Genomic DNA, 25,601 nt, shown 5'->3' on the forward strand with positions numbered 1-25,601 from the left:
TCCCTGCAGGGTATGACAACCTAAACTGTGTATCCCTGCAGGGTATGACAACCTAAGCTGTGTATCCCTGCAGGGTATGACAACCTAAACTGTGTATCCCTGCAGGGTATGACAACCTAAGCTGTGTATCCCTGCAGGGTATGACAACCTAAACTGTGTATCGACGAGGAACTAAATTAATCTCTAATCTCGAAGAAAAGAAATCAACATAGAAGTTCTGACTTCTGCTAGTTAGTCTAAGTATACAATATCTATGAATGCTTTTACAAAGACAAAGGATACGAAAATTTAAGTTCGTGTCAAGAACTCAGTTTTTGTAACTTGAACTTAATTGACAAGTCAACAGTATTCTAATCTTTCAGGATAATTATTTTAACACGTTATCAGAGAAAAAAATGATAATATTTTAACCAATCCAAATTGGAGTGTAAATTATGATGCTTAGCCCCTANTTCATCTCTCAAATTTAAAAGTTGTCACAGTGAATATCAAGATCAAGCGTTGTAGAGTAGCGCCATTGCACACAACTGTTTTATCTTCTATAGTTCTTGAATATATCTACTTGGGTCGAGATGTATTTAAAACAAAAGATTAAATTTCCCTCGGCGACAGAATTTACAGCGTGGTGACCTTTTATAACATTTATTTGGTTTATATATATACATATATATATTCATAAGAAAAACTTTACCAAATACATGTTATAAAAGGTCACGTTGTTATAAATACTTTTGCCGAAGGAAAATTAATATTTTGTTTCAAATACATCTCGACCCAAGTAGATATATTTAAGAACTGTAGAAGATAAAACAATATATATATATATATCTAAATTTTCAAAGAATTAAATAATTTGCAAACTAAAATCTAGAAATTTTATCATCCGTTGAAATTAATCTGCAACGTGAGTTGTAATACAGTGGTAGGCGAATTTATCAATACAATTAAGACGACTTTCGATTTCAATTTTTGTTTTATGTTAAGCTGCTAAACAACATAGATACAATTATACATAAACATAGCACCCCAAACTAAACTTTTGTCACGTACTGCTGCAGAGATCTACTATGACCGAATAAATAGTTGGTTTTAGCGGAGAGGGATATAAGTCAAGAGAAGCTGTCAATATAAAATGCTTCTCTTTGGTTACTTGTAAACTTGTAATTCGAAAAAATCTTGTAAACATAAAAACTTTTTTAATTAACTCATTCTTAGGATCTGGATCTGGAAAAATTAGCAAATCCACCAATCCGGTTACTCGATGAAAAAATATCAACCAAAACATACAGATAACTTGAAAAACACAAAAGTCAAAACTGAAATGAATTAATCTTCAACGCTTGATATCCACTTTTACAACTTTTAGATTTAAGGGATACATGTTTGATCCTTCAATTGTAAAAGTAACAACCATTAGGGAATATCCCAAGAGGATTAAATTTAGTTTGTAGGATTACACAACACAAGATAATAGATCCTCGGATAAACCTTATACTCTAGATCTCTCACCATTTAAGTTTTATGATCTTGATCCGGATCTTTTTTTCCCGAACGAATCCCGGACCCGGATCAAAATTGAATATATCCTATAATTACGTAGCACTGAATTATACCTGTTGACAATGTGATATGGTAGAATATCCCTGTCAGAGAAATTATACTTTTTTATTCAATAATTCAAAAATATTTAATACTAGCCTTATAGGGCGCTTCGCGCCCATCTTCTAAATTAATTGTGAACATGTTCTCTTTGTGTACATCGTAAAACAAAACAAAAATAATTCGCGGATTTTCACAAAAATTTCGTGGATTTACAAAATTTTCAAAAATTTAATGAAGATCGAATTTTGATNCATTGCCATCTTTGTATTGAGGGTGTTTTGACGTTTATTGGATACAAACAGACAGACAGACAAACAAACAAACAAACAGACAGACAAGCCAAATTTATATATTTAATAAGTAGGAAAATGTTCGAAGTTTTGTAGGGGGTAAAAACATGTAATACTTTTTTTCCTAAAAAGTTTATTATTTCCTACAATTTAATGATCAAAGCGCCTAAGTTTACTTTCTTTCTCTGCAACCGAATATAAAGAATTTATTTATAATTTATTTTAATTTTAATTTTGAATTTAATTTTGTTCAGAGTAAGCCTAATATTTTAAAACCCCGTCACTGATGTCATCACATACTCGATGTTACTCAATTGCTCCTTTTGAATATTGAATAACACCTCCCTGTGAAGCTATTTTACGGGCCAAACATATCTGAATGAATAAATAAACGAATCGTAAGAAAACATCGAATATATTCTAGGAGTCACTTGAAACTACGTATACAGTCTCTTAATATATGGAGAGGAGTCACTTGAAACTACGTATACAGTCCCTTAATATATGGTGGGAGTCACTAAAAACTACGTATACAGTCTCTTAATCTTAAAAAAGAGATGAACGAAAAACATTAAAAAAAGATTAGATGATTTAAATGAAAAAGTATTTTTTCCTGAATAATTTCTTCACATTTTTCCTCATTTTCTGTTTTACAGTCAACAACATCATCCTTAACCTTTAAACAGAGGGATTCATTAAACATTATCCTTTACCTTTATACAGGGGGATTCATTAAACATTATCCATTAATTTTATACAGGGGATTCATTAAACATTATCCATTACCTTTATACAGGGGGATTCATTAAACATTATCCTTTACCTTTATACAGGGGGATTCATTAAACATTATCCCTTACCTTTATACGGGGGATTCATTAAACATTATCCTTTACCTTTACACGGGGATTCATTAAAACTATCCTTTTCCTTTATACACGGGGATTCGTTAAACAATATCCCTTACCTGTATACAGGGGGATTCATTAAACACTATGCTTTACCTTTATGCACGGGGATTCATTAAATACTATACTTTTATACAAGGGGATTCATTATTACTCTATCCTTTGATACATTCTACTCTATCCTTTACCTTCATACAGGGGTATTTATCAAACACTTTACTTTACCTTTCTACAGGGGGATTCATTAAACACTATCCTTTACCTTTATACAAGGGGATTCATTAAACATTGTACTTTACTTTTATACAGGGTATTCATTAAACACTACACTTTACCTTTATACAGGGGGATTCATTAAACACTATACTTTATCTTTATACAGGGGGATTCATTAAACACTATCCTTTACCTTTACACAAGAGTATTCATTAAAAACTATCCTTTACCTTTATACAGGGGAATTTATGAACAGTTTAAAAATGTAAAGATTATAAAACCTGGTGTTCACGTAGATTTGTTTCGCATTCTACTTCATACTGTAAACAGTATTCATTTAATAATTTTATTGTATCTTACAATATGTTAAGAAATATTAAAGTTAATTGTATTCTACAATAAATATATGGAGAAATATTAATTTTATTGTATTCTACAATATATATAGAGAAATATTAATTTTATTGTATTCTACAATAAATATAGAGAAATATTAATTTTATTGTNTAATAATGGAATGTTGCAGATATTTAGTTTTTTAATTAAATGATTATATGGAACTCTTTAAAACTGTTCCCGCATATTCATGGCTATCTATTTATTTTCGCAAATACTGAGATTTACGTAAAATAGTATAAAAACCAATGAAAAATTGTCAAGACAACATTTCATAAACTCTTTCGATGTATTTAATATTTAGGGTTTAACTTTAGAAAATTTGTTTTTATGAGAAAAAAAAAGAAAAAAGATTAAATGTGTATTATATGAATATCCCTGTGAAGAGCAAATTGTGTTTTCACTCGTATCTTCGCAATCTTTAACTAAAGCTTTTCTAAAATTAAAAATATTTTGTTGCATAATCAATAAAATATCAAAAATAGTCAGTATTGTTGACCGCTTTCCTCAAATTTTTGATCTGTTTCCTCATATTTTGATCCGTTTCCACTTTTTTCAAAAACCTTCAAAATCTCAATTTGTTGATTGGTTTCCTCAAATTTTAGGGCTGTTTCCTCATATTTTTGATCCGTTTCTGCTTATTCCAAAACTTAAAAAATATCAAGTTGTTGATCGCTTTCCTAAAATTTTAGGTCTGTTTCCTCATATTTTGATCCTTTTCCGCTTTTTTCAAAAACTTTAAAAATCTCAATTTGCTGATCGGTTTCCTCAAGTTTTAGGTCCGTTTCCTCATATTTTTGATACGTTTCCCCTTTTTTCAAAAACTTTTAAAATCTCAATTTGTTTTTGCTTCACAATAAAATGTAAGTTTTGAGAAGAGCAGCGAAATATTCCAGTTTATTATATTCTTAGAACTCAGTAATCCTAGCTCAGTTCAATCTCATTTTCTTCAAATCTTAAACAAATTTTGTCTTTAGGCCAGATTATGACGTTATCAACTGTTTTTGTTGAAAAGCTTTTTTCTATAATCCTTTGTTTAAAAAGATTTTTAATCCTCCATTTATTTTTATTTTTAACTTAATAAAGTTATTATGAAGATTATTAAATACACTTTTCTTTAATGGTTTTCCATGCAATTAGTAAAGACTTTTTAGTGCATTTGTTTACTCTGTTTTCTTATTAAAAAATTATAAGTATTTTTCATATTTTGGTTTATTATGAAAAATGTACGAATTGCAGAGAATAACTAGAATTTGTAAGATAAAAGTGATTTATTGTTATTTCAATGCTTTGAAGATTGTTTACTTTTCCGTCTGCGAGGTCTGGCCGTGACAACTGCAGAAAAGTAAATATATTTTATTTTTTTAAAATTCAAACATAAAAACTGATAAAGTAATGAGGTTGTTTGTATTCCCAAAAATCTGGAAGACACTTTTAGGATACAGAAGTCAGCATTTAATACTATAATGACAACTTTCCATTTCTTTATTATAACTAACTTATTAAAGTTACAAATTAAAACAGGCCTGTAGCTAGGATTTCAAAACAAATTGCTTATGGATTATTAAAAACTATTTTAACGAAGAGTTAATTTTATAAAGATGGTTTTTTTATTGTACAAGCCAAATATCTTTTATGGAGACCAAAATGCAGGGCATAAAGACAGAATGGTGAAGGCTTGGAGACAGTTTTGCGGGGCTCCGGATCAATAATATGGAAGATATTTAAATTTCTATGTTTCCTTCCGTAAAATACTTTTGCAGAGAAACCATGATTGGCAAGAATCAGTATTTGAAAATTGTTAACATTGATATCTAATTCATACTTGATCGGACTCAGTTTTTAGAGGTACTGTTGTGAATCAGGCATTGCCATCTTTGCATAGAGGGTTACTTAAAAGAATTTTTAATTATTTTTGAATTTACAAAATAGTAAATGTATTTCAAAATGTGTACTTTTAAGAGCTTTCATAAAACAGCATACATTTGACTTTTTTTTAATTAGATTTTAGTCTACTTATTGTTATTCTTCTTTAATTTTTTTAATTCAAGGTTTTCTAGTTAATTTTAGTCCAAATATTGGCAACAAACGAATAAATTATTTGAAAAATGGTGCCGGCCTATATCTTCTGTCAAAGCTAAATTAGTCTTAATTGAAAATCTTTAAAAGGGTCTGTACTCTGTAAAGTACTTTCAAGTGATCTTTAATATATATAGAGTGGTGTGTCCGATTCACAGCAGTTTACTTTTAAAGGTTTTGAAGAAACAGCTTACTTTTAAAGGCTTTGAGTAAACAGTGATCTTTTAAAGATTTTGAGTAAGCAGTATACTTTTAAATGTTTTGAGCAAACCATTAACTTTAAAGTTTATGAGTAATCAATTTTCTTTTAAAGGTTTTGAGTAAACAGCTTACTTTTAAAGGTTTTGAATAAACAGTTAACTTTTAAAGGTTTTGAATAAACAGTTTACTATTTAAGGTTTTGAGTAAACAGTTTAATTTAAAAGGTTTTGAGTAAACAGCTTACTATTAAAGATTTTGAGTAAACAGTGAACTTTTAAAGATTTTGAGTAAAAAGTTTACTATTAAAGATTTTGAGTAAACAGTGAACTTTCAAAGATTTTGAGTAAACAGTGAACTTTTAAAGATTTTGAGTAAAAAGTTTACTATTAAAGATTTTGAGTAAACAGTGAACTTTCAAAGATTTTGAGTAAACAGTAAACTTTTAAAGGTTCTGAGTAAACAGTGATCTTTTAAAGATTTTGAGTAAGCAGAATACTTTTAAATGATTTGAGAAAACAATTAACTTTTGAAGTTTATGAGTAATCAATTTACAATTAAAGGTTTTGAGTTAACTGCTTACTTTTAAAATTTTTGAGTAAACAGTTTACTTTTAAAAGTTATAAGTTACGAGTGTAATATGCAAAATCAATGTATGAATAAGCAAGTGTAAGCATTATTAAGCATAATTAAAATCTGTCGTCTTATAATTAATAAAGTCGGCTAAGACTGTTAAGTCTGTTAGATTTTGTTAAGTGTGATAAGTCTGTTAAGTTTTTAATCTCTGTAAAGTCGGCTAAGATTGTTAAGTCTGTTAAATTTGTTAAGTCTGTTAAGTCTATTACGTCTGTTAAGTCTGTTAATTCTGTTAAGTGTATTGTATGTTATTTGATAACTTCCAAACCTTTGCCTTTTCTAGAGACCCTTCATCATCACTTCTGTGAACCAAATATTTAAAAATTAGAAATTAATTTAATATAAATATTTAAAATCAGAAATTATGAAGGGATAATTGGGAAATCTAATTTCTAAATGAACTGTCGACATAAATTCAACTGATCCTACATTTTGATAATTCTGATTTGCTACGCTACCCTTTTAATCTTAAACGGGAAATTGGCAGAATTTATCTGTTTTTAAGATAGAAAAACAATGATATCTTTTTGATAGTTAATCAGATAAAGGTTACAAACTCTGGGATTCCATTTCAAATTACGTCGACACTCCTTTTATGNAGAAAATAACAGCTGGGCAAATGTATAATTGAGAAAATAACAGCTGGCCCATACAAAAGGTCCGACCAAATTTAAATTTAAGTTTTTTAAGGATAAAGATACAACTTGACCTGCAGATTTTAGAGCTGACATTTAGCGCAGCTTTTCCTACTTCAATATAACAATCCTTTATATAGTTCTCCTCACACTCTTCTTCCTTCAATATCAATATTATATATATTGTATATTTTCCTACTTCAATATAACAATCCTTTATATATTGTTATAAATACTGTCTAATGTCTATTCTGTTTTTAATATTATCTATTCTGTTATTAATATTATCTTTTCTGTTATAGATATTATCCATTGTGTTAAGAATATTATCTATTCTGTTATTAATATCATCTTTTCTTTTATGAATACTATTTATTTTGTTATGAATATTATCTTTTCTGTTATAAATATTATTCATTCGGTTATGAATATTATCTATTCTGTTATGAATATTATCTATTCTGTTATGAAAATTATCTGTTTTTTTATGAATAATTATCTAGTCTGTTATGAATGTTACCTATCTGTTATGAATATTATCTATTCTGTTGTTAATGTAACATATTTAGTTTTGAATATTGTCTATTTTGGTTTGAATATTATCTATTCTATTATAAATACTGTCTATACTGTTATGAATATTGTCTATTCTGGTATGAATATGGTCTATTCTGTTATGAATATTATCTATTCTGTAATGAATATTATCTATTCTATTATAAAAACTTTCTATTCTGTTATGAATACTGTCTATTTTGTTATGAATACTGGATATTCTGTTATGAAAATTGTCCATTCTGTTATGAAAACTGTCTATTCTGTTATGAATACTGTCTATTCTGTTATGAAAACTGTCTATTATGATATGAATACTGTCTATTCTATTATTAAAACTGTCTATCCTGTTATGAATATTATCTACAGGGTGTCCCAATAAACATGGGAATTAGTAACGAATTCGATATCGTCTTTGTTAAGAATTAGCATTGTAGTACCTAATTTCTAAAGCCATAATATTATCAAGTATGTTAAGGTTTATTATTATTAAAACGGTAAATGCCTGTAAAGATGATCTGCAATCGATGAACAGTGTAATTTACTTACTAAGTACAACCGTATGCAGTCAAAACGTAAGCAAACAAATTGTAAATATAGCAGACGAAAATCTTACGGATTACAGCTTTCTCAGTAGGTATCACTATACTAAATCAAAAAATTATTTAAAAAGACGATATCGAAATCGTCACTCAATTCCCATGTTTTTTGGGACACCATTTACCTGAATAGGACTGAATATTGTAGACACAGACGAGTAGCACCGTTGATCATAACTATGAGTGCATTCTGCAAAATAAGAAAATATTTCAAATATCAATTTTATTTAAATATAAATATTTTACGAACTTTTTATTCCGTTCTAATTGTCCTATTTTAAGAAAAATGTCGCATCAGAAATCCAAACTGCGTATGCTTTCTTCAGACTTCTTATTGTGTTATTTTCGTTATTTTACTACCGTCGACTTATAGTTATTGACTTATCTAATATATAAATCTATAAAGAGATAATTATGTTACTTATTGGCGGCAAATCCGAAACAAATTAAACATTATACATTTGCCCCCGGCCCCACGTAGCATCTGCATATCCTTAAACTAAACCGTTTCTGCAGAGGAGATAATTTTCTTCTTAATTTAACTAGAAGGGGATGAAAGGGGATGAAAGGGGATGAAAGGGGATGAAAGGGGATGAAAGGGGATGAAAGGGGATGAAAAATAATAACTTTATCTTTGAATTTATAAAAGCTGTATACATGCATAAGGACACAGTTGATTTTCTAGTCTGGTACTGCTCAAGTTAGTCATCCTCTCGGAGTCTAAATATGAACTCCTTGATGAAGTTGGTATTGAAGGTTTGGAGTGCAACCTTTAGATTTGCCATCCGGGCTGACCGACGTTCAGTTCTAGATCGGTTAGGGTTGGCACGTCTGACTGTAACCAGCTCTTGTAGCTTGGTCCTGGCCAAGCTATCCTCCGTTTCGAACATTTATGTAATTAGCTACATGTAAACTGTGCCGCCATGTTAAGCTCAAATGTGGTTTGCAGATTTCAAGCACAAAAGTTGCGGATTTACAACATTATACATTAATATATTTGACTAGCTCTGGAACCCAGCTTTGTTTGTATATATGAGTCGACCCACTCAGATTAGAATTTTATAACCAATCTAAGAAGATTTCAATGATTCTCCTGATTTCCCCAATCAAAATTTGAGGTAAATTGGTCCAAGAGTTTATGAGTTATGATCGGAAATTGGGCAATAAATTCATGTGCAATGTATGTTAGAGGAATTTAAAAAAATTAGGTGAAACTCTTCAGTAGACGTAACTTAGGCGAAACGTGAGTTGGGTGAATCGTAATTTGGGTGAAACGTGAATTGGGTAAAACGTTATTGGGTCAAACGCTATTTCACCAAAAATGGGGTGAAACGTTTTGGGTCAAATGTTATTGGGTGAAACGTGATTGGGCGAACTGTTACCACACCGTTTTCAGGCCCCAAATGGGTGCTGTGCCCCCCTGGACCAGTGAAATCTATTGATTTCATGGGGGTTTCAGGCCCCAAATGGGTGCTGTGCCCCCCTGGAAAGAAAAAAAAATTAACTCCCCCTTGACAGATTCCTGAATACTTCCCTGATATGTCAATCACTTTATTCATCTAATTTTAAAACTTAGATTTTATGTATATTCTGATATACATTTTTTGCATTTTAAAAATGGGTTATACATCTATTCTCTTACAAACATTTGACTTTTTTACATTTTCCTTGTTAAATATGATAATGTTTGTTGTTATGTGTAATTTATTAAAGGGAGTGACCGGCTATGTAAGGTAGTTAAAATGAGTATGCAGTGTTGTGGAAAACTTCTTTCGGATTCATTTGTTTCATATAAAACGTTTTAAAAATCTGTAAATCCTGAGTTTGAGCGCAATTTTGACGTTAAAAACTCCTACTTTGGGGGTGGATACGTTTTCAGATTTTTTTTATTATTAAATTAATAATAATAAAATGTAAAAAAGGTTCTACAATAAACTACAGACCATCTAATTAGATTACTGTATAATTTTTACTTTATTTTTCGTTGTCATTGATTAATAATTTTTAAAAAAATTATTCTGAAAACGTATCCACACCCAAAGTAGGAGTTTTGAACGTCGAATTTGAGCTCAAACTCAGGATTTACAAATCTTTAAAAAGTTTAATATGTCTTAAATGAATCCGAAAGAAGTTGTCCAAAACATTGCATACTCAGTTCAACTACCTTACATAGCCGGTCACTCCCTNCCCCCCCCCTCCCCCCGGACACTAAGGTGTTTACAGGGAAATTGATGAAGACCTGGCCCACCAGATTCTTTTATCCTCATGTGGATTGATCCTTTTTTGTGAATCTTCATGTGATAAATATTTGATTTGGTTTGATTATTGAAATTCTACTGGCAACGCCGAGCACTTGAGCTATGACTTACCAACTGACTCATTATACTCCATCCTGGTTTCCATAACCACCTTCTCCACGCACCTCTCCTCAACTCCAACCTGGACAGTTGACAGGCAAAAAATGATTATACAAAAAGAACATGTTTATCCAAAAAGAAGAAAGAACCTTATAAAAGGTCGCAAACAATTATTTTATTTTTCGGATTATGGCAATTTTAATGTTTTTTTTCTTTATAGAAGGTGACAGAATACTTATATTGTCATTAGAATTGTATAAAACCGCGTACTGCGTAGTATCAATTCTGGATAACCCAGGAAAAATGCGACATCAGCCGCGTTGAGTTCACACAGTACGCTAGTGTACACTCTAATTTACGGCTTTTTACACAACATTTCAAAGATAATACACTAACATCTTTGCCTTCTATAATTAGTCAAAAGTTTAAAGGGTACTGTTGCGAATCTGACATTGCCCATCGATGATCAGTCGAAGGTTTAAAAAGTACCGTTGTGAATCTGAGAAAATACTTTTTCAGTCCCTTTAACGAACTGACACATACACATATACGTAACATTAACCGCTAGAATAACGTTATTTTAACCACTAAATACACATATACGTTATGTTAACCACTAACATTCACATATACGTTGTACTTTAACCGCTAACATACACATATACGTTGTACTTTAACCGCTAACATAACGTTACATTAACCACTAACATACAAACATACGTTAGGTTAACTGCTAACATAACGTTACGTTAACCGTTAACATACACGTATACGTTACATATACCGCTAACATACAGACATACGTTACAATAACCGCTAACGTAACCGCTCTTGATATAATTTATTCAAAGTGCAGATTTTAATATATCCAAATAGAATATATTGAGCCTGGTTCCTGAACTACCAGGTACAACAATAGCTTTTCAGAAATATAATATTTTCTTCGCAGAATATTTTTAGAGATGTGCACTATATAGTTTTCTGTCAGCATTTATATACTTATATATATAGTACGCTCGGCTAGATCAGAATTTTATCAATTCCCAATATTTTCAAGATTTTGAGATGAAAAGGTTATATATATATCAATATGGCCTTCACTGCAAACTAAACCGGAGGAGGTCATATATATTTGCCATTACTGCCTACTGTTGCGACTTTGTGACTTCAAAGTTCCTCAATTTTTCAATTTAGGCATAGATATTTAAACAGTCAAATATTAGTAATTCAAAACATTTTTGATCTTCTCGATATCTCTTTAATCAGGGGAGTTATGATTAAAGAACAGGCCAGATTTCAAACGTACAGGCAGTTTACTTTGGTTTGACGTGGTTTAGAAGATCAAAAATTTATATTCAGCTAGCCACTAGCCAGTGATAAATGAAAATCTGACTTCTTTAATTTCAGACACAGCAAACATTCGAATCTAAAGAATATCTTAAAGCAAACATTGATTTTTTAATTATTTTTGAATTTACAAAATAGTAAATGTATTTCAAAATGTGTACTTTTAAGAGCTTTCATAAAACAGCATACATATGATTTTTTTTCAAATTAAATTTTAGTTTACTTATTGTTTTTCTTCTTTATTTTTTTTGATTCAAGGTTTTCTAGTTAATTTTAGTCCAAATATTGGCAACGAACGAATAAATTATTTGAAAAATGGTGCAGACCTATATCTTCTCAGCTTCTGTCAAAGCTAACATTAGTCATAATTGAAAATCTCTTAAAGGGTCTGTAGGCGTAGTTTCAAGTGATCTTTCATATATATAGAGTGGTCTGTAGGAGTAGTTTCAAGTGATCTTTCATATATATATAGAGTGGTCTGTAGGAGTAGTTTCAAGTGATCTTTCATATACATATACAGTGGTCTGTAGGAGTAGTTTCAAGTGATCTTTCATATATATATAGAGTGGTCTGTAGGAGTAGTTTCAAGTTATCTTTCATATATATATAGAGTGGTCTGTAGGAGTAGTTTCAAGTGATCTTTCATATATATATATATAGAGTGGTTTGTCCGATTCACAACAATTTACTTTTAAAGGTTTTGAGTAAACAGCTTACTCTTAAAGGTTTTGAGTAAGCAGTTTACTTTTAAAGGTTTTGAGAAACAGTTTACTTTTTAAGGTCATGAGTACAGAATTTTTTAAAGGCGATGAGTAATAGTAGTAGTAAAAATGTTAAGTAAACAGTTTCTTTTTAAAAGTTTTGAGTAAACAGCTTACTTTTAAAATTTTTGAGTAAACCGTTTAATTTTAATGGTTATGAGTAAACAGTTTACTATTAAAGGTTTTACTTAAAGAGTTTACTTTTAAAGGTTTTGAGTAAACAATTTTTTTAAGGTTATGAGTTAACATCTAACTTTTAAAAATTTTTAGTAAACAGTTTACTTTTAAAGGTTTTGAGTAAACAGCTAATTTTTAAAATTTTTGAATAAATAGTTTACTTTTAAAATTTTTGAGTAAACAGCTTACTTTTAAAGGTTATGAGTAAACGGTTTACTTTTAAAGGTTAAGAGTAAACAGTTTACTATAAAAGGTTTTGCTTAGACAGTTTACTTTTAAAGGTTTTGAGTAAACAATTTTTTTAAAAGTTATGATTAAACGGCTTACTTTTAAATTTTTTGAGTAAACAGTTTACTTTTAAAATTTTTGAGTAAACCGCTTACTTTTAAAGGTTATGAGTAAACAGTTTACTTTTAAAAGTTTTGCTTAAACAGTTTACTTTTAAAGGTTTTCAGTAAACAATTTTTTTAAAGGTTATGAGTAAACGTTAAGTCTATTACGTCTGTTCAGTCTGTTAAGTCTGTTAATTTTGTTAAGTCCATTACGTCTGTTCAGTCTGTTAAGTCTGTTAATTTTGTTAAGTCCATTACGTCTGTTCAGTCTGTTAAGTCTGTTACGTCTGTTAAGTCTATTACGTCTGTTCAGTCTGTTAAGTCTGTTAATTCTGTTAAGTCTATTGCGTCTGTTCAGTCTGTTAAGTCTGTTCAGTCTGTTAAGTGTATTGTGTGTAAGTGTATTGTGTGTTTGTTTGATAACTTCCAAACCTTTGCCTTTTCTAGAGACCCTTCATCATCACTTCTGTGAACCAAATATTTAAAAATTAGAAATTAATTTAATATAAATATTTAAAATCAGAAATTATGAAGGGATAATTGGGAAATCTAATTTCTAAATGAACTGTCGACATAAATTCAACTGATCCTACATTTTGATAATTCTGATTTGCTACGCTACCCTTTTAATCTTAAACGGGAAATTGGCAGAATTTATCTGTTTTTAAGATAGAAAAACAATGATATCTTTTTGATAGTTAATCAGATAAAGGTTACAAACTCTGGGATTCCATTTCAAATTACGTCGACACTCCTTTTATGAATGAAAATCTTAATTAAATAAAAATTTGAAAAACAAGATGTTAAAAATATTTAGATAGCTTTAAAACGTAAAGAATCGTGACTCTGAAAAAAAAATTCAGAATGCAACTTTTTTATCGAGAAATGTAAAACATGATTTTGATTTATCGAACAATAAACATTTGTAAATTAATTTTATTCGCATTTCGAAATTTATGAGGAATAAGAAAATTGTGATTTAAATAAATTAAAGGAAACCCATTCACTTTATTAAAAAGTACGCTGTGCAAGTTGTTCTCAAATATTTGCCTTTCTTTAGGTAGTTGACCTCCTGTAAGGTCAGGTAGTTGACCTCCTCTAAGGTCAGGTAGTTGACCTCCTCTAAGGTTAGGTAGTTGACCTCCTCTAAGTTCAGGTAGTTGACTTCCTCTAAGGTCAGGTAGTTGACCTCCTCTAAGGTCAGGTAGTTGACCTCCTCTAAGTTCAAGTAGTTGACCTCCTCTAAGGTCAGGTAGTTGACCTCCTCTAAGGTCAGGTAGTTGACCTCCTCTAAGGTCAGGTAGTTGACCTCCCCATGGGTTTGAATTGGTTCCCTCAAGGTCAAAACTTTCTAGGATAAGTTTGTTTGTTAAAATACAAACAGATATTGTATCTGCATTTTATCAATTAAATTTTCCTTACCGAAGTAAAGTTTGTAATATTGAAATATTATAATCTATAAACCAAATTTCGTCCTCACCTAGACATAATATTTTTTTCAGGATAAATTAAATGATTTCACAAAAAAGAATCTAGTAATCAGATTTCACTTCAGAATAATTTCCTCGGAAATTGTAGAGAGCATTGAGAGTTTCTTGATTTGGATCCATCTTGATAACTTTATTATATTTCTAATTATTCCGAAATAAAAAAGCAATATAAAAAATCTTTTAAATTAATATGCAATATGTATCAACAAAATTATTGGTTTTCCACTAAAATGTTTGCCTCCCTTTATGAAACTGGGAATCATTACAATACCCTGTCTTAAGTTTCGTGCTCTGAAGTCTCATCCTTTTTGGGTAACAATAATAATAATAATAATAATAATAATAATAATAATAATAATAATGGATGTTGGCAAATTCATGATGATAAATTTAGTAAAAAATCTAATTATAAATATTTGAGTTGGTTGCCATATGTAAATTTATGTGTATAACACCATTATAGAGTTGAATGCCCTCACGGCACAGCGTTCAATCTTTCAACTATAAGATAATCGAATTCAAACCCACACAGTTTCATCAGGTAGATAGATAAATAACTAGACAGTGGTAACCATAAAACAATGAAATTTGCTCTTTCTTTCTTTTTCCTATGAATTGTCACTAGGAGTTTTTATAATGTGTTCCCAAGACATTTTTTAGTTTTCAAATAATAGAAAGAAAATGATTTTTTGCCCCAAACTTAAATTTCGAATCCCTATATCTTTGCGACTTGTTGATGCAAACCTTTGACATTTGAAACTTAGATTATTTGATCTTACAGAAATCATAGTTTAAGATATCTGAGGTCTACGACATTGTGTTGTAAAAATTTTGAGATTAAAAAATTAGAGTTTGAGACAAAAACTCAATTCCCAACAGTCGATAAATGAATAAAAGAAAGAAAGCAGACGTAACCATTCCACTGTTTCCTGGTTACCACTGTAGAGTAAATGCAGAGAGTAGTGTCTGTATGGTTAAATTTATGCGAAATTGCTGGTAAGACATCGTCGGAGCTCCTCTAGTTTTCAGTTTATACCCAAATATGATAAATAAAGTTGAGTTGGTTGAACACGATATAATTCAAAACGTTTCCTGTTCTCCTCCACACGTCCCACCGGTGTACATTTGAATATCCGAGCTGGGTCAACCTTTGCAGTCCTACGTTGAACTGTACCGTTAATTTACAATTACTGAAGCGGCATAGGAGTGTGTCCACTGCTTTTCAACAATAGGAATTATGATTTTAAAAATTATGATTTTATCTAAGATGAAATTTATCTTAATTTGACGGTCGGCGGATACAAGGGTCAGCCCGGAAAATTACTCACCCCTGAACCTAAATTGCTCACCCCTGAACCTAGATTACTCACCCCTGAACCTAAATTACTCACCCCTGAACCTAGATTACTCACCCCTGAGGGTGAAGCTTGAGGGATGGGATACAGAAAATAGAGAAAATTCTGTAATTCCAAAATACAAATAGTTAAATACATTCCATATAGTTAAAATAAAAGAGTTAAGATCGTTTAGTGTTTTTCTCGTTTTAGTTTAAATTTCGCGCTAAATTCTGTATTTTGACTTTATAATAGCTTTAAACAATGAGATTTATATATATGCGATGTAATGAGTGTATACAGACATACAGCTGAAAATATATTAGATAAAAGGTGACACAGAAAATTGTTAAATTTTTGATTAAATCTAGTAGTGTGCAAGACATTTTAGGGGTGCGCAAGAAAACAAAAACAAATTTCCTGCGCGCGTGAAAGGTTAACTCACCCCTAATAAATATCTGTATCCGCCCCTGGACTGTAATGTAATGAATGTTAGATATTAATAATCTAATCCTTGAATGTAATATGTAGGTATAAGAGGATTTAGAGCGTATACTAAGTGGAAGATTTCTACGTAAACAGAATTAATAATAAAATATCATAAAATACAAAACCTTGAATTCATTAATTAACACGAACTCTTTCGTGGGTTGATAAATCATAGATGATATTAATAATAAATAATCACTTTTAAAACTAAGTTTACAATGAATAGATCGATAGATAGATAAAAAGATTGAAATCAACATAAATATCAAGAAAGAAATATTAAAATTTCTAAACTTATAATAAAGCCAAGACAAATCTTACATTAACATTGTCAAATTGTAAGCACGGCACTTCCAAGCTATTTATTTACTCAATTCTTAAAACAAGTCATTGAAGCCAAATTAGGGAACCCGCACCCTTTATTTATTTTTACTCATATTCTACCCTGTTCACTGTATCTATCTTGTGCCCTGTATCATATATCCTGTATCCTGTATCCTGTATCCTATACCCTGTTCTCTTTACCTTGTGCCCTGTATCCTGTATCCTGTACCCTGTTCCCTGTACCTCGTGCCCTGTATCATATATCCTGTATCCTGTATCCTGTACCCTGTTCCCTTTACCTTGTGCCCTGTATCCTATATCTTATATCCTGTATCCTGTACCCTGTTCCCTGTACCTTGTGCCCTGTATCCTATATCTTATATCCTGTATCCTGTACCCTGTTCCCTTTACCTTGTGCCCTGTATCCTATATCCTGTATCCTGTATCCTGTATCCTGTACCCTGTTCCCTGTACCTAGTGCCCTGTATCCTATATCCTGTATCCTGTATCCTGTACCCTGTTCCCTGTACCTTGTGCCCTGTATCATGTGTACTGCATGAAGTACATAGTACATGCTAATGGTTCCTTACAATTTGTGAATTTAAATAAACTCTTTTCTTCAGGTATTTTTATTCATACTAAAGCTTCCAGGACGCTTTGCACCCATATTCAATTTTAATTTTTAACTGATGCTCTTTATGCGACATTGTCGCTTCTTAAATCATACAGTGTGTCCAAATAAACATGGAAATTCAGTGACGACGTTTATATTGTCTTCAATAAATGCGGCAGTTTTTCATGAACACAATTATTGCAGTATTTAATCCTATACATATAATATTGAAAAAGCCTGGTTATGAGATTTTCATAATTTTTTGTATCTTCAAAATTAACGGAGATATTGCAAAATTTGTACCAATCTAAATTTTTTTGATAAATCAAAATGGTTTTAATATTGAATATCTTCGTCAATTTTTAAGATACAAGAAACGTAGACCACTTTTTGAAAAGCTCGTCTCTCAATTCCCATGTTTATTGGGACACCCTGTATATACAGGTGATGTGAGATGAAATTATGTAGAAAAGAAATATTTTACATCTATAAAGCAACCTATAATTGAACTAAGGAAATTCAAAAAAAAAACGATTCATTTAACACTATTTCTTGCCTGCATACTTGACGTGTTACCCCTCCGAGCTCCGATGAACTACTGCTGTGTTTAAACTATTCAAAGTTACAGGCTTTCCCGATCCTTACTTGGATATTTTACTACCTCATCCAGAAACCATATCTGGATATCTGATCCACTATCCGCTACATTCCTTCCCCCTGCCTTACCCTTATCTTCCTCCAGCCTTCCNCTATCCATCCCTCCACCCTACCCTATACCTTCCGTTCTTTTCTTTACCCTACCCCTTCCATCCCTCCACTTTACCCCTATCCATCCCTCCACCCTACCCTATACCTTCCGTTCTTTTCTTTACCCTACCCCTTCCATCCCTCCACTTTACCCCTATCCATCCCTCCACCCTACCCTATACCTTCCGTTCTTTTCTTTACCCTACCCCTTCCATCCCTCCACCCTGCTCCTATCCATCCCTCCACCCTACCCTATACCTTCCCGTTCTTTTCTTTACCCTACCCCTACCATCCATCCACCCTACCCCTTATTTCCCCCTCGACTACCCTCCCTCGTCTTTCCCACTACTAATAAATCCAAAAGTTTATCTTAAAGTTTTTAATTCAGGTTTGTAGAATTGGGCAGTTATTTCACTTTTATACCACAATAAACAGTTCAATAGATATTTCAATAAAATTCAATAGTGCTCAGATAACAGGTCAGATAACTAAAGTAAATTGATTTAAATGTTTTGAATTAAAACTCCTCCTATTGAAGAGCTATTGAGAAGAACCGGATAAATTTTCTTTTCCCATATTATAGATAAAATCAAAAATACAGGAGCTCCGAGCTCAGAAAGTCGCACCAGTAATTTTGAGTAAGTTTCCTTCAGATTAGTTTGAAGGTTTACAATGTTTACATTTAAACCATGTATAGCAGGGAGATTATATCGGTATGCGACATTAATTAAGTTCCATCACCTAGTGTCCAGATTTAATAAGCAACATACAAAAATAGAATCAAAAGTTATCTAGCAAACGTAAAATTATAATTAAATTATAAAGATGAACAATAGATTTTTCTGTTTAGAATTGTTCCAGTGGCATGTCTGATGAACGACGATGCACCTTTCTTTTTCTACCAATTTAGAAGATATCGTCGTTTTCTGTTTTAAAACGAGTTAATTTCAGAAAATCTCCTGCTTTCTCTCTGCATAATAAATTTTCAGCTAGAAAAAAGAGGATATCTCATCCATCTTTAACTGAACACAGGTTTAAAACTTACCGTTGTAAATCGGACATATGCCATCTCTATAAATATAGGGCCACTTATAAATTGAATCCACAATCCCTTTAACTTTTCAAGTTTTAACAAATGTTTATGAATATTGTTGAAAAAATTTATGAATATTTTAGATTGGCATCATTTTTTCTCAGAATTGATGGAGCCCGTCAAAAAATTATAAAAATAGGTATACAAGAAACCTCATAATATCAAGATTATTTACAAATTTATTTTTGTCCACCCTGTACTGTACATGCAGTGTAGACAGAACTGCCCACGTATATAAAGTTACTCACTTGTCCATAATTTGTTAAAGTATTTTGTTTACTCATTCTTGGTTTTTATTTTATACATCTCATTAGCACAAAGAAACATTTAAAGTGTTGTTAAACCCTCTAAAGCGGGGGGGGGGGTGTCTGTGTTCTTTCCCTTGGAATTCACACAACCAAGTTCTTCAAGGCAAATTTATTATAAAAAGGGTGTGAGAAAAATTTAAAAGTAACAAAAAGTGTGTTGGAAAATTACCCCCCCCCTCCTTTAAACAAGAAAATATGAAAGTTCTATTCATATTTAAAAAATGTACGGAAAATGTTGTCTCCATAGCATTGATAGAATCTGCATATGACGTCACGCTCGTGTCTATAATCAGTGACGTCATGTGCGGATTCTATCTATCTATGCTAAGGAGACGACATTTTCCGTAAATTGGAGCGTATCCAGAGTAACCCAGCTTATTAAAGAACCTTGGTGGAGAGTGATTAGAGTAAGAACAATAAAATAAAGTATCAGACGTTGATATTATAACTTTCTATCTGAACTTGTTTTTGTTAGTTGATTGATTTTGCATTAAAATCAAGATACGACTGCAAGGAACATTTTATCATAAATCCTGTATCAAACATACCATCAGATAGTTGCACGCTGAGATATAAGTGTCAGGTTCAAAATTAAATTCATGAGATCTAAAGGATTTATCTAAAGATGATTTTTCGTACTTCCGGTTGTAAACTAATTTTTCGTACTTCCGGTTGTGAAATGGAATTATTCGTACTTTCGGTTGTGAACTGATTTTTCGTACTTCCGGTTGTGAACTGATTTTTTCGTACTTCCGGTTGTGAACTAATTTTTCGTACTTCAGGTTGTGAACTAATTTAACGTACTTCCGGTTGTAAACTGATTTTTCGTGCTTACGGTTGTGAACTGATTTTCGTACTTCCGGTTGTAAACTAATTTTTCGTACTTTCGGTTGTGAACTCATTTTTCGTACTTCCGGTTGTGAACTAATTCTTCGTACTTCCGGTTGTGACCTAATTTTTCGTACTTTCGATTGTAAACTGATGTTTCGTATTCTTCCGGTTGTGAAATTTTGTGCAAAATTTAAAGGTGCAACCAATATAACAAAAATAATGATTCAGGGGAGGGGCAAAGGATTTGTGTACACATTTTATTAGAAATTAGTTTTATAAAAACAATAACGAAGATTTTAAACTAAAAGGTCGGAATACTTGAAGGCAGAGCTTGTAAATTCACTGTTTCCTTTAGATTATCAAGTATAATAGGTGGCAACAGAGAAATGGACTAATTATACACGACGTCACAAGTGTCAAATATAACAAGAAAAAAGAATTTTTTCACATTAGTTTATAAATGTTTTCCAAGATTAAATAAAAAAGTGTAAAATAAGATAAAATTGCATTTATTTTACTGTAAGATATGCACTTTATTCTAAAATTATCACTTTTATTAAAAAAAATTTTGTCGGACACAAAAACAAAATTGGCACTTGTGACGTAAGAAAACAGTTGTATACAAATTCTACGTTGCCATCTATCGTACTAGATTCTATTTGATTAAAACTATTATTTACTAGCCTAGGAACCCGACGTTTGCATTGTTACTCATAGTTACTCCTGCTGTTTCCCCGTGCTTGGTCGTAAATTACGAGTTTTAAAATAACTTCTAAAAGTAGACTCTCTCAACTTAGAATCTCAAAATCAGACTAAGAACATTCCCGTTGTTCTCCACAGTTCTCCAATCAAAATCGGTCTACGGGTGCATAAGTTATGATTGGACATCCAAACAAACAGAGATTAATGCTTAAGACATATAGTTTTACGATATAGTCCCAATACGTCCCAGGGTTACCCACAAAGAATGAAACTGTAAAGACGACCTGAAAATCTTAAAACATGACGATACCTATACGTCCTATAAGGCCTTCTACCTTAAATTTCTTTTCAAGATTTGACTAAGAAACCCTGTATAAACAAACACTATCCTACAACTTTAGTTCTACATATACATTGGTGTGCAGTGTGCACTGGTTTACAATATAAGACCGTGATATTGTAGAAATCATAACGTTACATTAACCTGCAGATATTTAGAGTCCTTCTTTAGTCGCTTCAAGTCAATCTATAGTGCTGCAGATTACACAGGATGGACTTAGCAACCAAACCAAACATTCTCCACGCATTTTTCAAACCAAACCTCCAGGAAGAGTATAGGGGGAAGGGAGATGACGGTAAGAAATTAATTTTGCTAGAAGAATTTCTAGAGACGTTAATCTAGTTTCTATGCATTAGTTTCTCTACATATAACCAAACATTCTCATGCATTTTCCAAACGTTATTTTAGTTTCCATGTTAGTTTCTCTGAATTTAAAAATAAGTTGCGGATTTGTACTGCACAGACAATGAATGTAATCGGTAGAATTAAACATAATTAAAGACAGAAAACCGGTAATTTCTCCGTTGTTCTTTCAATCAATGAGCAGTTCGTCATGTATCATTTACGTAAACAGTTCTTTTGAATACAGGGTGTCCCACAAACAATGACAGCTGGTAAATAGTTAAGAATGTCTTCTTCCATAATTTGTTAAGTTGTTTTAATACCAAAGACAATAATAAAAATATTATATAGGATTCATTTTTAGTAAAGTTAACTTCAAAGTAAAATATATATGAGCAAAGATTTCTAAGCGAAATAAACTGCATAAAGCTTTTAATATCTAATACAGTGTATGGAAGACTACATTAAAAACTATTTAAAACTGTCATGTTTCGTGGGACACCTTGTATGTTGTATATAAACAGATAAACTTTATAGAATTTTATTTAACAAAGAAACTGGCTGCTCACCTTCATTATTTTTTTTATTATTTTGTTGGTCTATTTTGAAAGAAAGTGTTTAAAAAACTATTTTACCATCACTTTTGCGGTTTTGTACTAATAAGAGAAAGACGACTTTCCTTTCGAAATTTGTTGCGTGCTTTATTTTTTAAGAATTCATTTTAAAAAAATCACAAATTATGACCACTTTCTATTCAGCCTTGTTTTTATCAAGCTTTTATTTAAAAGGTATGACAGACAGACAAACAGAGATCAGAAGACAGCTTCTCTGTTTAATGTCTCTCCTGAATTGAAGATCTTGCTAGTGAGCAAAGCTAAAAGAGAAAAGTCGTCTTCATTGTATTGATATAAACACAACGTTGTTTTCCAGGTTGCTTTTCAATCTCCTCTTTTTCATCCTTCTCTCTCATAACCCTCAACACTATTGTTAATATTATCAACAATATCAACAGGTTAATAAATGTTAAAAAAAATTTACATGAAAAAAATATTGTTTTAATACCTTTCATATTTTAGCAACAATGATGAAAATGATAACAACAATAATAATAATAACAACAATAACAACAACCTCAACGATAATATGAACCTGGGCCGAAGGAAAAGGGAAGAGAGTCCAGAGATGGAATATAAACTGGAAAAGGTAGAATAAACTGGAATAAACTGGAATAAACTGAAGTAAACTGGAGAGTGTCACTGTCAGCGGTCTCAAGTAAAGATAATTGACAGAAATTGTCTTCCATAAGAATTAAAAATTAAAAAACGGTAAAAGAAATCTAGAAAAGAAAGTATTTGGAAAAGAGTCTGTAAAAAAAAGATTAAAAAGTTTCCCCAAAACCTATTAGAGTTCTTAAAAAAGTCTTATTTTTTCAATTAAAGATGTTCTTTGGGATATCTTACTGACACAATATAAAGTCGCAAGAAAAAAGGTCATGGACAAATTTTAGAAAATACAGTCACGAAAATACATAAGATTTGCAGTACACTGTAGTACACTGCAGAAACATGAGCAAACAAGGGTAATTTTGTTTACATAAATCTTTTTTTAAGAGTTTCTAAGTAACTTATGATGTACTATTAATTTGAGTTTACTTGTGAAAAACTTTCACCCCCTTTTCACCTGGTTGTATAGCTTGTACATGGCTTGAACTGTACATTGTATGATTATCAACATTTGTCTTGTATGAAACCAAATGGAATCATACCGCGACAGGAAATAAAAGCTTTTCCATGATTTATTTCCGCAGAACGTTTTTGTGATAGAAATTAGGAGTTTTTCCGAATACTTTTTTGATCAGAACTTTAATGGATGTAACCGATTTGATCTGACTCTGAATTCTCTGAATTGATGATGATGAACTCAGGGGAGTGGGGGGGGGACCCAGAACCCCACCCCTTGAGTGTGCCTCTGACTACGTTGTCTAGATGAAGTGTACTGCAGAAACTGAAACTAAGTTATTAAGAAGAATAAAAGTAAACACCAACCTCAAGTTTCTCTCCTTTATACAGGTTAAAGATACTTTTTTCTAAATTAGTAAAATTAATGAGATGGAAAAAGGGGTTTTTAATACTTAAAGGGACTAAAAGTATAATTTCAAGTGAACCTCCACGCAAAGATGGCAATGTCCAATACTGTCGTTTTTAAAAGTATCAAATCCGGGTAATTTTTTCCAGTCTTTCTAATAAGTAAGATATGTGCAAGTCACTTTTCCATAGAAACCAAAAATCAAAAGAAACATTTTTCAAAAACAAAAATGTGGAATTCGAATTCATTCTTTGCTGAGGGTCACTTGAAATTACGCTTACAGTCGAATAATACACTAGGAGTAATGGGATATAATGCTATCAAGTACAGTCGAATAATACACTAGGAGTAATGGGATGTTATGGTATAATGTACATCTCGAAACAAATCATGAGCGTATACAAGGGGTGGGCTATGATGGATGATGAGCCCTGATGAAAAGAAAAAACAATGATTCCATGTGGGGGGGGGGAGGATTCAGCCCCCAGCAGAGGCTGAGCCCCCCTGAAAAGTTCAACAGAGAGGAATTACCTCCCGAAATGCGTCTCTACCATGGAACATATTCTTTTTTTGATAAATTCCTTTGTTGTTATAAAAAAGATTCTTAGAAAGCTATTGAAGTTTTAATGTTTAGGAATTATTATCAGAGAATCCGGACTGCTTCGCACAAGGTCTCATCAAGTTCACTTGCACACTTGGGTACTATAGGTAGGTCTGGAATCTGGATACTGTATACTTGGATACTATAGGTAGGTTTACATACTGTATACTTTGGTACTATAGGTAGGTCTAGATACTGTATACTATTAGATACCGTATTAAATATTGTATACTTGGATACTATAGGTAGGTTTAGATACTGTTTACTTGGATACTATAGGTAGGTTTAAATATTGTATACTTGGATACTATAGGTAGGTTTAGATACTGTTTACTTGGATACTATAGGTAGGTTTAGATATTGTATACTTGGATACTATAGGTAGGTTAAGATACTGTATACTAGAATCTTAAAGCTATATGTACACTATATATTCAAATACTTAATGTTGTTAGTATGGAGTAGAGGGTAGAATTTAAAAATTTAGAGTGAATTAGAAACATGAAGTAAGAAGATATATATATATATATATTAATATATAATAATATATATACTCAGTTTACAGTTTACAGGTTCGACTACTCTGTGTTACCATATAACTGTTTAACATCTATTTTCTGAAAATCACTCTCAGTTTGTATTTTTCACTGTCTCGTTATAACAGAAAATTATATAAAAATATTAACGGGAATTATAGAGAATAGAATGGTAATATATTGTTGAAGTGATGATGGTTGAAAAAGGTCGTTTTCAAAAAATAAATGAATTTCATAAAATGTATCTGCAGAGAAAATGTTGGAATTGATGGAGGTGTTTCCTCACCAAAACTCCACAAATCAAATATTTAGGAATGGAAGCGCTTTTCTTATCCCATTTTGAGGTTTAAAATTTAATATCTAGCATTGCAAATCTTGAAGGCTTGATCTAGATATCCAATGTAGACACTTTTAAATTTGATGATAAATACTTAATCCTTCAATCAGAGATATCCCTTCAGGGTGCGAGGGAAGGCACACCACACCTTTTTGTCGTTGCTTCTCTAATTTGTGTCTGCCTGACAACATCTTTTTCAAATTTAGGAACAACGTCTTGTTAATTAATTAGGGTTGATTCTATCTAAAATGCATTTAGCTTGAAAAATAAAACGAAATTTAAGCACAATTTAGCGAAGAACAGAAAATATGTGTGCCTCATCTATTTTTCTTACGCAACAC

General features: G+C 31.4%; 2 protein-coding genes across 2 annotated transcripts; one reads left to right on the top strand and one right to left on the bottom strand.

Annotated features, from left to right (window-relative positions):
* Positions 1–1,607: 1,607 nt before the first annotated feature.
* LOC111716005 (uncharacterized) lies at positions 1,608–18,095 on the bottom strand. The gene is made up of 10 exons (XM_023491414.1): positions 17,984–18,095; positions 14,139–14,439; positions 13,521–13,554; positions 10,484–10,553; positions 8,240–8,304; positions 7,035–7,120; positions 3,791–3,848; positions 3,298–3,336; positions 2,506–2,568; positions 1,608–1,643 (listed from the first exon to the last, which is right to left on the bottom strand). Exons 1-10 carry the CDS (start codon positions 18,093–18,095, stop codon positions 1,608–1,610), a joined length of 864 nt encoding a protein of 287 aa, XP_023347182.1.
* Positions 18,096–21,403: 3,308 nt separating this feature from the next.
* On the top strand, positions 21,404–25,300 carry LOC111716006 (putative uncharacterized protein DDB_G0284715). Its single transcript, XM_023491415.1, has 6 exons — positions 21,404–21,654; positions 22,632–22,713; positions 22,778–22,904; positions 23,687–23,770; positions 24,421–24,494; positions 25,175–25,300. The coding sequence occupies exons 1-6, from the start codon at positions 21,570–21,572 to the stop codon at positions 25,233–25,235; spliced, it is 513 nt and encodes a 170-aa protein (XP_023347183.1). The 5' UTR covers positions 21,404–21,569; the 3' UTR covers positions 25,236–25,300.
* Positions 25,301–25,601: the final 301 nt, after the last annotated feature.

This window comes from Eurytemora carolleeae, unplaced genomic scaffold (genome assembly GCF_000591075.1).
Source record: "Eurytemora carolleeae unplaced genomic scaffold, Eaff_2.0 scaffold1911, whole genome shotgun sequence".
In the NCBI taxonomy this organism is placed as follows: Eukaryota; Metazoa; Arthropoda; class Copepoda; order Calanoida; family Temoridae; genus Eurytemora; species Eurytemora carolleeae.